This window comes from Rhinolophus hipposideros, assembly GCF_964194185.1.
Source record: "Rhinolophus hipposideros genome assembly, chromosome: 21".
NCBI classification, from domain to species: Eukaryota; Metazoa; Chordata; class Mammalia; order Chiroptera; family Rhinolophidae; genus Rhinolophus; species Rhinolophus hipposideros.
The window spans coordinates 17,744,407-17,758,833 of record NC_138067.1 but is presented as its reverse complement, the minus strand read 5'-3'; the positions used below and the strand labels follow the sequence as shown (position 1 = coordinate 17,758,833).

At 43.3% G+C, this 14,427-nt stretch overlaps 2 protein-coding genes across 10 annotated transcripts in view; one reads left to right on the top strand and one right to left on the bottom strand.

Moving 5' to 3' along the window:
- PRMT7 (protein arginine methyltransferase 7) overlaps window positions 1-8,402 on the bottom strand; it is a 42,473-nt gene extending 34,071 nt beyond the window's left edge. For 2 of the 9 annotated variants that reach the window (XM_081032671.1, XM_081032674.1), the window contains exons 1-3: window positions 8,294-8,395; window positions 4,854-5,023; window positions 2,547-2,583 (exon numbers count right to left, since the gene is read on the bottom strand). In XM_081032671.1, coding sequence (XP_080888797.1) covers window positions 2,547-2,583; window positions 4,854-4,948 — 132 coding nt within the window. In that variant the 5' untranslated portion in view covers window positions 4,949-5,023; window positions 8,294-8,395. Of the gene's footprint in view, window positions 1-1,220; window positions 1,261-2,546; window positions 2,584-4,853; window positions 5,024-8,007 lie in introns of all 9 variants that reach the window. The other 7 variants (XM_081032669.1, XM_081032670.1, XM_081032667.1 and 4 more) reach the window with 7 other exon arrangements.
- Window positions 8,403-8,459: 57 nt separating this feature from the next.
- Window positions 8,460-14,333, top strand: SLC7A6OS (solute carrier family 7 member 6 opposite strand). The gene is made up of 5 exons (XM_081032687.1): window positions 8,460-8,665; window positions 8,787-9,065; window positions 11,091-11,294; window positions 12,258-12,378; window positions 12,776-14,333. The coding sequence occupies exons 1-5, from the start codon at window positions 8,471-8,473 to the stop codon at window positions 12,904-12,906; spliced, it is 930 nt and encodes a 309-aa protein (XP_080888813.1). The 5' UTR covers window positions 8,460-8,470; the 3' UTR covers window positions 12,907-14,333.
- Window positions 14,334-14,427: the final 94 nt, after the last annotated feature.

Genomic DNA, 14,427 nt, shown 5'->3' with positions numbered 1-14,427 from the left:
GCTCAAGGAAAAGAAATGAGGTTGCCTCTGAGGTGAAGCAAGAAAAGGTTTTGTCTGGGGGAAATGACATACCAGTGGACCTCTATTTTCACAATAAGCTTTATACAACTATTTGATCCTTAAAATAAGTGCATGTATGCCTTGGATAAAGTCAGTATGGCATTTTATGTTATGTGCTTTTTAACACACACACACACACACACACACACACACACACCTTTAAAAATAAACATTGTATGGCAACTGTTAGAATTTGTGGAACTAGGAAAATGACCATTAAATACATTATATCCCATTATAACCAAATACAGTGTATCCCCCCAAAGCAGGAGGACACTGTTTTCTCTGAGCAGCTGTGGCTGTGAGGTAACAAAAGTAGGATTGGGAACTGGCCTGGGAGTTTCAGTCCCGCCATGAGTTGATCATCTGAGAACCATGATAACCAGCTTCTGGAACAGTAAACCAAGGTTGGCATACCCTTCAAATTAATGACACCCGCACAGTAAATTAGCTGTACTTTTTAATTACTCAATTTTGAAGACACTACAGTGAAATCAGAGCCCTCTTGAAAGGCAATTTGGCAGTGGTAGTGTCTATCAAGGATCATACCTATGTTCATAATTCTAGACAACAGCAAAGAAGATATACAGATGGCAAATAAGCACAAGATGTTCGAAATCATTAGTCATTAGAAAAATGAAAATTCAAATTACTAAGTTAAACCTACACTTAACGCACAGGTCCAGCAATTCTACTTTTATATGTTTACCAGAAAGAAATAAAAATGTGTTCAAAGACTTGTATGTGAATGTTTACAACAGTACTATTCAAAATTCAAAATAGCCAAAAACTGAAAACAATCCAAATGTCCATCAACTGTAAATGGGTAAACAAAATATAGTATATCCATATAATAGAATATTACTCACCAATAAAAAGGAATGAATACTCATACATACTCAACATGAATGAACCTCAAAAACACGATGAAGGAAGGAAAACAAACATATAAAATACATATAGTATGATTTCATTTATATGAAACTCATAGAACAGGCAAAACTATAGAGACAGAAAGCAGATCAGTGGCTGCCTGGGGCTGGGGTGGCACCAGGATTGACTTCAAACAAGCATGAGGTAATTTTATGGAATAACGGAAGTGTTCTAAATCAACAACAAAATATAAGGCACCACACAAAAGTATAGAGAAATATGTTTACCTTGGTTTTGCCATTAACCAGCAAGTTCTGATCCCATTTCCTCATGTGTAGAATGGGGGAGGAGAAATTAAAGAGTTAAATAATGAAAAGTTATGAATGTTCTGCCAGGGAGCTTAGATTTTACCTTGAAAGCAGGGAGAGGCACTGAAGGGTTTTAAGCAGAAGACTAACATGGTCAGATTGGCATTTCAGAAAGATCCCGTGGGCGGCTACGCAGAGGATGGCAAAGAGAGGCCGACACCAGTAAATGAGGGCTGAGGAGGCAGTGGGGTTGAAAGACCCACAAAATTTGATGACAGGTTGTAGGTTCAGTTGAAGAAAAACATGCCATCTTTCTGGCTTGGTTGCCTGGATGGGTGGCAATGCCATTTGTCCAAATCCCCTGGAAGCTAGAGCAAAAAGCTAGAGTCATCTCTTTATAGATGACTCTAAAACCAGAGAGGCTCACAGCCCCAAGAGTCCAATAAGGAGCCAAACCAGTAAGCTAGAGAGGAGTAGTCAAAAGCCAAGAACAATATTCATTCCACATTCTGTGATTCCCCAACAGTTCATCAAAGGTCCTCAGACATTTGACAAAAATTCGGGAGGCACGTAGGGCCTTCAGTGTAGCCTACACACAAATGATATTGAAGTTCATTCTATCACAGTGTTTCCAAGAAGTCGGTAAGCCGAGCAGTTACCCAGGGCTGGGTGAAGGAGACGACAACACAGCCTCATGACCACCCCTGTTCCCTCTCCTGCCCTGCACTGCTCAGTTTTTAAGCTTGGCCCTACATCTTTTCCTTCAAGCCTCTAGCTTACAAACCATCTGGCTGAGATGGTCAAGCACTCTGGTAGACCAGGAAGTTCTGGGTTGTCAACATCATAAGACCAGAACTGCACTGGTCCATAACTCAGATAAAAGAAAATTCAAAGAGGAAAGCTGAAATGTAATTCTGCAATGAAAGCCAAATCTGCTTTACCAAATACAGTCTGCATGACCTTTAGAGATTATTTTGAATTACAAACTGACTATACAATGGGCAACATCACAGTAATTAGAGAATTTTTATCTAGAGAGATCATGGAGATCAGCTAGTACATCCTGCTCATTTTAAATCCTAATAAAAGAGAACCACAGAAGTCCCATGTGTTCTCCAAGGTCACACTCAGGTCAAGAGCAGAGCCAGAAGTAGGACCCAACCTCCTGGCTGATTTCCCAACCACTATGCCAACTGGCCCTCAGCATCATTCTAATATCACGCCTCCAGGGGGCGTTTTTAACCTTCTTATAATCCAAGGTTTCAAAACCCTACATCAGAGATAACAGTTTCCTTTTACACTTACTCTGTCTTTGTCATGTAGCATATCAGCATAAGAAGATCTAAAACAAAAAACAAAAAACAAACAGGTCAGAAATTTCTGCGATAATGACATACATCAACCTATGAGCGCATTCTTAAATCAGAGGGAACAAATATGCAGGCCAATTTTAAACTATTTTAAGAGTTATATGCAGTCATTCTCCAGTACTGCAGAAAAAATCTCGGATAGATGTTCATTTTCAGCCAAGTACCTCAGACCCAAGAATGCTGCAAGCCCTGTCACAGTAATTCCAAAGCCACGAGCACACGGACCATGTTATACATCACACAGTTGTTCCCTTAGAACCACTGTCCTCAATTTGTCTAATACTTTACATAATCTTGCATACATTTGTACCTTGGGATAATCACAGATGTAATACTAGGGAGAGGAAGCAGGGAAAGGGAAAGTATATACCTGCTGTATGTGTGAGGGGTTTCAGGCCCTGCACTTTCCCTCAGGGCATCAGGAAAACTAAAAGTTCACCAAATTACAATGTTAAACTAGGAGAGTTCTTTATGCGTATTTTCTACCACAGCAATTTACAAATTTGAAAATCTCTGGCAGGATCAAGATGAGCCCACAGAACTCAGCCCAAAGATGCTTTCTGAGAGTTCCAAGCACTCTAAATAGACTTCCACCTTTGGATTAACATCAGAATCACTGCAGAACTTATTTTAAATGCAGATTCTCAGGATACACACAGAGATTCTGATCCAGGTATCTGGCTGGAAGTCTAGAAATCTGCACTTTAACTGGTGCTCCAAGCAACTGTGACACAGACGATCCATCGTCCTCTATGCTTAGAGGAGCACTGCACTAAAAGAATAGGGGTCTTTTATGGCACAGCAGTTTTTAGAGTTGAACCCACCTATAAATGTTTAGTTGAAATTTGGTCCTTTTTATCTTCCTCCATTTTTTGAAGAGGCTTTTTCATTCTCCATGTTCCCTGCCTCATCACCTATTCACTCCCCATCACACTCCCTAAATACCACCAGCTCACTCCAATTGTTAACAGCCAGGACTTCTCCGACCCGGCTGGACACTCCAAAAAGAATGTCCATAATTTTTAGAAAGAAAGTAGTACTTTTGAGCTCTTATTCTGTACCAGACATTGTATTTCATTCAATCATCAAACAATCCTAAGATAAGGGTGTTACGATGAGATGTATATTATATTCAGGATTATTATAATGAGGCTCAGAGAAGTATGTTGGCCAATGTCACAGAGGGAAGAAGTGGCAGAGCCTGGACATATACTCACATTCCTCTTCCTGTATTTTGCTATCACCCTTTACAACCTGACCTCTGCCTACCTTTTCAGCATCCTCTCTCACCATAGCCCCACTTTTGTAGCATACTCCACCACATCCAACTTCCAGCCACTCCTCAGATTAGCTCATCTGGAAGTTTACATGTAATCCGTGCTGCTCAGAAAGCAATTTCCCTCCATTCATATTTGGGAAATCACTGAAATATCACCCCTCAGCACAGCTGGTACTTGCTGTTTCCATGAACTTTTGTGCCCATTTCCATTGGCACTTTGTATCACTGTACTGTAAATTTTTTTTCTTTTTAACTTTTATTTATTTTAAGTGTGTTTTTTCAGAACCCATCAGCTCCAAGTCAAGAATCTGTTTCAGTCTAGTTGTGGAGGGCACAGCTCACAGTGGCCCATGTGAGGATCAAACCGGCACACCGCGCTCTAACCGAGCTAACAGGCCACCCTGTGCTGTAACTTTTTATGTGTCTGTCTTTTCCACAAAACTGCCTGCTTTTTAAGGATGAGAACTCTGTCTTCTTCATTTTGGTATTCACAGCCCTAGCATCGTGTTGGCATGTTGCATGCATGTAATGGACGCTAAATAACAGTAACTCACATACTTTTAAACATCCCTTTATAGAAAAAAACCAAAAGCAAATGCATTTTTCATTTTTTTTCCAGAGAATTTAACCATATTGAGGAATGGTCACCATTTCAGTGACACAAGTAAACGATTAAGTTTCATAAATTCTACCCCTACTGCTGAACCTTGGGTCCTCTTTGCTCCATTAGACAGATCCTCTGGTAAGGCTGCTACTTGATGTCTGACTCTTTACACAGGCCTCAGTCAGCCTCACTCACACACAAACCCACCTAGCTGAGCACACTTGATTGTGGCCAACAGCTGTCCTGATCAGAAGCACTGCATGATGGCCTATTCCATTCTGACTGGATCCTGAGGCATCAGCTTTGAGATGAGAGCTGCCCCAGCCAGTGTCAGCCGCCTGTGAACAAACCTGTGTTACCTGGCAATCTCCTGCTGGTAATCATAATGCTCATCCTCCTCCAGCCACTCCACAGATCCCGTGACCGGATTGGCCCGTCCACAGAAGACCTTCATGGTGCCAACCAGCTCCTCAGTTTTAGCACAGAAAATCAGCCTTGCCAGCTCACTTCTCCTGGACAGGTCAGAAATCTATTCACATCATATGCCCAAGAATGTAAAGGAAAAACATGTTAAAAGGAAAAAAAAATTAACATAAATGTCAAAGCCACTGAAAATAGTTGGTTAATCAGTATTTTAATCTTTCCAGCAAGAGTTATTTGGTTTTATAGTCCTCATATAACATCAAAAATTAGAATACGTAAGTTCATAAAGCTATCTGGAAACTTCAGCAGTCTTCAGTAATTCCAACAGGGTCAAATGAGCCTCACAGGTGCAGCCTCAGGTAAGGGCAAGTGGGAAAGGAAATAAAGCAGAGGAAAGGGCTCGTAGGAAAGGAGAACAAAGAGAGATTGAGATGGTGGTAAACCAATACTGCCTCAGGATACTAAACAGTTTAAGGAAAAATACAAAGATAGAGCAATTCCAATTAGGAAAACCTGTATCTATACAAATAATTCATACCTATACCAAACATGGATAATCTCAGAAATACGTTGAGCTGAAAAAAGCAAATCACACAATACATATAAGATTACATTTATATAAAATTTATAATTATACAAAGCAGAACATACATAGGCTTCAGGGATCATACTAAAAAGCATAGCCAGGGAATAAGTGGTTACCCTTAAGGGGGAAGGGAAAAGGATGGGATTGAGATGGGCCACACAGGGGACTTCAAAGTGATACTGTTCTTTTTCTAAAACTGGGTGGTGGGAATACAGGTGTTCATGATATTGTCATTCTTTATGCCTCAGTATTCTTTATAATTACTTATCTACTCGATATTTGATTTTAAAAGTTTTTTAAACCTTTCTTCATCTAAAAAAGTTTGCTTCAAATAAATATCACCAGATAGATAAAATGTCTTGTATGGGCTTTCCTCCCAAAGAAATCTATTTCTGAGAGACAGAGGAACGGCACAGCTCAAAGTTTGAAGGCATGTCTCAGCAGGTATGGGCTGTCCCAACGCCCTCCCTCTTACCATTGAGAAAAGAGCAAGTGTCTCAACTCTTCTTCATTTCTTCTTAAATACTGATCCATCTTCAGGAAACCTGCGTATTTTTTGTGGAGGTCCCCTAAACATTCCTGAGGCATTTTACTGACCAGAGTTTTTGACTTTCTTTGGAAATTATCTAGACTAAGTAAACGCTGAATTCTTGTATAAGAGGATGGGAAACAATCTTTTCTGAAAAGACTCGGGCATCTCTGGCCTTGTTCAAAGCAGTCAATTTGTCTTTTGGTAAAACACTACTTCTAAAATCCCAGCATATCTATCCTCCAATCAAGTGGCTCTCAAACTTTCTGACAACCCCAGTAAGAAACATACTTTACACAGAGACGCAATGCACACACACACACACACACACACACGTTAATAATTTCAAGTTTTTCAAAACAACACTTATTTAGCATTCCTATGGGCAAGGCCCTCTAATATATTTTATTCTATTTCAATTTTATTTTTTAATTGCTGATCATGACCCACTAAACTGATGTTATAACTCACCACTGGGTTGCAACCTACTTTGAAAAGCATTGCTAGAATCAGCTCTGTACATCTCATAGGCTAATATTTCTTCTAAAAAACAGAGTATCTAGAACTACCAGAATCTGTAAAGTGCTTTAGAAAACTGTGTCTCACAAATGCTGTAGTAGAAAAAAATGACCACATCTTGCTGAACATTCAGAGAAGGCCTAAAAAATGGGTAGGATTTAGGTGGGCATGGGGAGAAGGCACTTCATCAGATTAGAAAGGTTTAGACAGTCATGCGCAGTGAATAAATTAGTTTAGCTGAAGGGAGACTGAAGAAGTCAAACATGTTGGTAGGGTCCATATCGTGCAGGGTCCCGAAACTCTTACCATGTGGTCCATGTGGAATCAATTCTGAAGTCATTTAAAGGTTAAGAATGTAATAAAGAACTTTCATCTGTGGAATTTTTTTTGTCTGTGACGTTGCTGAGGCTTTAGGATCAGTGACTTTTCAGAACTGTATTGAAGTCATTGGTTTCCTACAAATCTAAATGAATGCGTGAGGATGGGAACCATGTCCTGTAACCTCTCTTGATGAATACGACAGGCTCTGTGGGTAAATCCCTTCATCTATTATTATAACTTGTGGTTTTTCAGAAGGAGCCCACACTCCAGAATCAGGAGATATTCTGACCTTTTCCTCATGGTCCAAGAGCTGTGAAATTGGTCTCCAGAATGGAAACCACCCTGCCAAGCTCTAACTGCGTTAGTAGTCAGATTACAAGGAAGATGTTTCATTCAAAATGTACTAAGTACCTTCTATATGCCAGGTACTGTGTTACCGGCTGGAGAACAACCATAAACAAGACAGAGGAGGTCCTTGGCCTCCTAGATATTAGTATCTAATGAGGGAGAGAGTCCACGTATAAACAACTACAGATTATAGTGCAAGAAAGGACACACGTAAGATGACTACGAAAGAGAATAACAAGGTTAATGAAAGACTCTGAGGAAGGCGACATTTAAATTGAGACCTGCAAGATAAGTCAGGTTAGAAGTTGGGGAAGAGTAATACTTGTGTTTCAGGAATCCTTACGCCAACTCTTCCAAGAAAAAGTGGACACAACCAGCTGCAGAAACAAAAATAAACTTTGACAAAAGCCTGAGTGACTGAAGCAGTTTGAGCAAAAGAAATGACAGGAGAATAAGGGTCGGCTACTGCAAATCACACTGGGCTATGATGGCTTTGGAAAGGAATTTGGATTTTGTTCTAAATGCACTGGGAGGCACCGAAGGGTTTTAAACGGAAGGATCTCCACGGCAGGTGTACGCTTTGACAGGGCCGCTCTAGCTAGTGTGGTGAATGACCTGGTTTCCAACTACGCATTCAGCCCACAGTGGCTGGGAAAGGCGAGCCCATCAGCAGCTCCCTCAATCAGAGAACCGTGGCGAAGTTAGGGGAGCGATATCTGGAGCTCCTAATGACGGGGTGCAGGTCTCTGTAGCTGAGGGGAGACTCCAGCTACGCCCTATGACCCACCTGACCGCGGAGGTGTTCCCCCACCGGCCCAGCAATCGGCAACCCCCTGACAGGACGGCAGAGCCGGGGCCCGCCTGGAACCCCGGTTCTCCCGCCGGCCCAGGCACTCCGAGCCGCCCCAAGTGTACTCCAAAAAGGTCGTCGAGAGTCCCGAAGAGATGCGTGCCCTGGCGCCCGAGTACACCCACGCCAGGCCACGCTGCCGGAGCCCTGGGGATGACAGGCAGCTGGCTGCACGCGGGACTCCAACCGCGACCCCACCTTTCCAACTCGCCCTGAGCCTCACCCGCCGCGGGAACCGCTCTCGTCACTTCTGCCGCCACCGCCACATTGCAGCGGCTGGCGTGAAGGGGCCGGACCTCCTGCGCCGGCTGAGCGTGCCGGGGGCGGGGCCCGGAAGCGGAACTTAGAAGCTCTCCCATGGCACCCCACGCGTCCCCCACAGTGCTCCGCGACAGCTGCTATGGAGGCCGGTAGGGCAGCTGTCCTCCGCGTGAAGCGGAAGCGCAGCGCAGAGCCTGCCGAAGCTCTTGTCCTCGCTTGTAAACGCCTCCGAAACGACACAGTCGAATCGGTGGCCCAAACGACGCCCCCCGAGGGTCCGGAGAGAGCAGCAGAGAATAATGTCTTCCAGTTGGTGGCCACCGTGCGCTCCCAGGTATTGGGCGGGAATGGAGCCGATCTGGAGGGGATCTTAGGGCGCAGCCGGCATGAAACTGTATCCCTGACCCCACACGAACCCTTGCTTACGCCGGCATCCTTTCCCTACTGCCCTCCAGGAGGAGCCGGTCCAGCCGCTCGTGCGGGCCGTCTTGCGCCCGTCCCGGGGCAGCCAGCAGCGTATCCGCCGCGATCTCCGCGCGTCGGCTCGGGAGATCCGGCAGGAGGGCCGCTACAGGGTTGTCTCTAGCCACCGATCCTCGGGGATTCCTTCGGGTGCCCTAGAGTCCGAGGACGCGCAGGGAAACCCAGAAGCCGCCGACGACGCAGACTTCCAGCTGTTCGACCTGGTTCACGAAGAAGGAGACCCAGAGGCCGCTGCCGCTGGCTCCTGCAAAGTGAGTACAAGCCTGAAGTAGAGCTGGGCTCCTCCGGACAGATTAGAAGTGTGGGCCCTAAGTCAGTACACAGTTAAGAAGATGCAGACGGCATCCCCTTTTATTGATGGATGATCCAGCCTGCTTGATAGCCTCATTTTTACAGATTAGGTTATCCATTCAACAGGTAGTTACTGAGCTCCCACTGTGTGCCAGGCATTGTTCTTAAATTCTGTGGATATAACAGTGAGGACCTAACATTCAGATATAATGGAGATAAACAGTAAGCAAGTAAACTCAGTGTCAGGTGGTGATATGGACTGTAAGGGGGGAAAAACAAAGCAGGAAAAAAGTGGTTCCATTTCATAGGTCTCACTGAAACAATAAGTGAAGAGCTGAAGGAGGGGAATGGCAGGGCATCGTGGACATCTTGGGTAGAGGCGTTCCAATTGGAGGACCCGCAAGCCGAAGGCTCTCAAGCTGTTTGTCTGGTGTTTTTCAAGGTCACTGTGCCTGGAACCCAGTGAGCTGGGTGACAATAGTAACGGAATTTGGGGGAAGGATGTCTGCTGGACCCTGTAGGTACTTCTACAGACACACTGCCTTTTCATCCTGAGATGGGGAATTACTGGAGGATTTTGAGCAAGGTAAAGATAGAGCAGATGGGAAAACTCCTTAAAAGGAGTTTAAAGGTGTAATCCTGGGTAGCATATCAAGTTTGAGGCAGATTTAGGTCTAGAACGCACACTGAATCCAGTGTTCTTCCCACTACACTACATTTAATAAGTTTGTTTTGTACCTCAGTTCCAAAAAACAAAGTCTGCATGCAGTAAGCTCATAGAAATAGAAAATTCTGAGCCTAAGGCATGCCCCCTCTTGAGAAACATTAAAAATTTTTTCACTCCTTATAATGGTTTTTTAAATTAAAAAAATGAAGTTTTACTTCAAAATACATCAGGCAAAACATATTTAATCATAGTACCAGTACACCTGGATAGCAATTTGAGTATGATGTCTATAGCCACATCATTTACCAAAACTAATTCGAGACTGATGTGTGAGTTACCAATCAAATAATTTTTTAAAAAATTAAACCAGTGTTCAGTGGAATTGAATCAATTAAACAGCTCAATTTTATAAGAAAAACTAGTAAATAAACTAAGGATGTGAACACAGATTTTCCCAACAACACAATACAAATTATAAACATCAAAAATGTTTACAGAATAATCATTTTAAAAACATGACCTTAAGTTGAAAGCAAACTTGAGGCTTTATGCCTACTAAGACTAGCAGAGGACTAGCAGTGTTGGTAACACTGCTGGCGAGGCTGTGATTAAAACGGTATGTAACTGGAATCGAAAGAGTAGAATAAATGAACAAACTAATCAGAAACAGTCTCAGAAATATAGAGAAAAACTGAGTGTTGCCTCTGGGGATGAGGGAGAAGGTGAGGGGATTAGAAAGCACAAATTGGTAATTACAAGATGGCCACAGGGATATGAAAGACAGTTTGGGGAATGTAATAATGTTGTAAAGATTTTGTAGGGTGTTCAGATGGGCACTTGTCTTATTAGGGAGACCACTACAGGGACGGTATAGATGCCTGACCACTGCCCTGTACACCTGAGGCTGAAGCTGAATAATAATGATCTCCCTATAGGAGGCCTCACAAAATGCAGATCCCCATGGGGAGAACATCATACCAGAGGAGCTCAGGAGGACCTAGGAGAAGACTCACCAGCTCTGCTGGCCCTCCCCTCTCCTCAGGCCAGTCTTCACACGTGCTCTTGCATCAGCCAAGCACAAAAGAGTTGGAGGCTATCTTTTTCTATCTCAAAGGAGGAACTATACATTCCTTTTATAATAGATACTTTTTTTTTTTAATCTCATAGCTAACTGAGACTAGTAGGCCATGGGGATAAGAAGATTGAATCGAACATAGAGAACTATAGGGACGTTTCCTTCCGCCAACTCTAAGGTTCCTTTTCTTAGAACATCCAAGTTTTATCACATACATGTTATCATCTGCTGTTTTCTTTATAGGCATCTGACCCAGATGTGATCCTCTGCAATTCTGTGGAGTTGATCCGTGAGCGGTTGACTATATCTGAGGATGGAGCAAGAGTCAAGCGCCGGGAGGAACAGCAGGACGACTACGTGTATGACATTTACTACTTGGAGATGGCCACTCCTGGATGGATTGAGAACATCCTCTCTGTGCAGCCCTACAGCCAGGAGTGGGAGCTGGTAAGGGGACCCACGAGGCTGAGGGGCAGCAGGGAGCCTAAGTGATTCTCTAGTCATGCTACTCTGCCATCCTGGGGTTCCAATCCTGATAAATCAACATTGTTCTTAGTTCATCTTGTCCTTCTTAAAAGGAAAAATTTATTCTAAATGGCTTCTAGGAACCTGGGTTTAGTGCAGGGAATTCTGGGAAAGAGGATCTAGATTGATCATTTTTGCTCTTAATGAATCCTTTACAAGGTTTGCAACATCATCTTTCTTTTTATACCTACCCACTCTCTGGGGAGAAAACATTGATGGGGCTTATAACAAAATAAAGACATAAAACCTGAAATTAACATGAATGAGAACAAAACCTTTTTTAAATTGTATCTTATAAGAGAGAAAACCTTGAATTAAGAAAGCTAACTTCCTAACATCATTATTCTTAAAACAAAATTTAAAATGATTCATGAAAAGTTAAGGTGGTACCTGTCACACTCTTACGAGAGAAGCGTCTTAGTCCACACCTGCACGACAGCAATCTCAGGCACCCACCTTGCACCGTTGCATAGCCCCTCCTCCTGCCTTACCTGGACCCTCACAATGGAATTTTGGTTCTGATCTTTGGCATCACTCATAATGTTATAACCCCTCTCATACCTGGCTGCCCTTCGAGAGTTTGAAGGTCACTGCCATCAGAGCTGTCTCTCCTTCCCACTCTGGTGCAGGCCCTTCTGGTGGAGTTGTCTGTCCCATCAGGGATGTGGTGCCCAGAGCTGGACTTGTGAGTGGAATCGGGCCAGTATCTCCCTCTTGTGTCCTCAGTGCAGCCTTTTAATGCAGCAGAGTCTAACTACCAGGCTGCCTCCTTTTCACCTGGCACCTTAAATGACATCTCCAAGGTGGTCGGTCTGCTGATAGTTTCCCCCAGACCATAACCTTAGACGTTTTGACTTATACTCGTGTTTGTGTTGAGATGTGCAGGTGAATGACGACCAGCAACCAGAGGACATTTATGAAGATGAAGATGACGAAAACAGTGAGAATAACTGGCGCAATGAGTACCCAGAGGAGGAGAGCAGTGATGGAGATGAAGATTCCAGAGGTAGGTGGATGGCAGCCTTGGATGGGGAAGTACTGGTGGAATCTAAGACTGAGGCACAGTTGACAGGTCCATCTTAACTGTCTCTCTTCCTCTGCCATTGAGCTTCATCAGCTCAAACACAAGCTGTTGGAGCTGTAAGAGACCCGTGGACCAGTTTTTCCAGGGGAGCTACTAGAGGTGTAATGTCAGTCAGGTGTGGGTTCAAAACATCTAGCTCAGTGTCCCTTTCTTTCCTGGCTTCAGTGTAAGAGTATTGGAGAGGTTCCAAGTGCCAAAACAAAAATAATTTTTTGGTGTTTGTTAATGGAGGAACAATTAACCTATGGAATATTCTATTGGGGAAGTGTCTGTAATATGTTATGTAATATGATAATATATTCCTATTATCTCATTCTAGGCTCTGATGAATACAACAGCCTCAGTGACGAGGAAAGAGGCAGCAGCAGACCACAGGTGTGGAGCAAATACCCTCTGGATGTGCAGAAGGAGTTTGGCTATGACAGCCCCCATGACCTGGATTCAGACTGATAACCCTGTGATACCCATGAGATTCTCTAACAGGCCCTTGAGGGCTCTGACTGCAGCGTCAGCTGTCCTGGTAATGGGTTTCCTACCTTAACACATGGAAGGAAAGGCATGTCCAACAGCACCACCCTGCCAGTGAAGACTTGTCCTGAAGGAGTTGTCTTTTCCACTAATAGCAGGGCCCCTTTACCTCAATCAAAAGTGACCCTACAGTCTGAGGTTGAAAAATGCCGTAAAAATGAAGCTTCCTGGCCCAGGCATTTTCCTGTTCTCCTATTCTGAAGTCAGTAAGTGGAGAGTCTCCTATTTTGTCACCACTAAGATTCAGCTTTCCCATACCATCAGGCCACCTGCCTCCAGTAAAAGCCTGTTTCTTTTGATAGAGGGAATCTAGAAGGGCTACAGTGGGTCCCTTGTAGCACCACAAACTAGACAGTAATGGCCATTAGGGTAGGAAGTGGGATCTGCCTGAGCTGTGAGGGGTTTTAATTAACAGCTGTCTCTACTTCCCTGCTTCCTGACTCTGATGATATTTATCAGGATTGCTGTCTTCCTTTGGTATTGTGCCAAGGAACGGGGTCTATGTGGCTGTGATATTCTGCGTTTAGTAAAAACTAACTTTAAATATGGGAGCAAATAATTCCTTTAAAATTTTTTAAGTCTGAATATATTACGTGTTTTCCCACTGTGCTCCCTCTTTCTCTTTCCCTTCCCCACTTCCCACCAAAAATGGGAAGTTAGCAAGACAGAAGTTTCAGAATTGACCTTAAACACTAAGGACTTAGGCAAGTGAGGAATGTTTATTCACAGCACTCACCAAAAAAGTACTATCAATAAAAACTATTACCACCAGGACTGATTTTGTTACCAGAATTTGTATCTTATAAGCAAACTGTCTGTCCCTACCTCTTTCCAAACCACAGATGCCTTGTCTGACTGAGTTGGCAATTTATGCTTTTTGTGTCACATTGTCCAGTAGAACTTTCTGCAAAGATGAATATGGTCTATGTCTGTGCTGTGCAATAGTAGCCCCTAGCCACGTGTAGCTAAGGACTTGAAATGTGATCAGTGCATCTGAGGAATTGAATTTTTAATTTAGTTTTAACTAGCTACATGTGGCTACTGTTAAAACTAAATTAAAGCTACATAAAGCTACTGTTACAGTAGCTACTGTAACAGACAGAGCAGGTCTAGGAAAATAATACACAGAACCTTCTATTCAAGATGTGCCCTCTTGCCCTGAGTGAGTCTGGCACAGACTCACTATCATGTGGGAAGATGAATTCCACAGGGATATGTCTTCCCACTTTTAAGATTTCACATGCATCTACTTTTCCATCCTGCCTTCACTCTCTTTCACTATATGTTCATTCTGTTAAGTCTTTACCTACGTTAATTCCTGTCTACATGGAATAAACCTGCCAGAATGATTCTCTGTGTACATTAACTCAGGCTCTCTTGTGGCTCTAAAACCAACACTGTTGGGGTCCCATCCTAACTATCCACAAGAGTGTACTTCAGCAT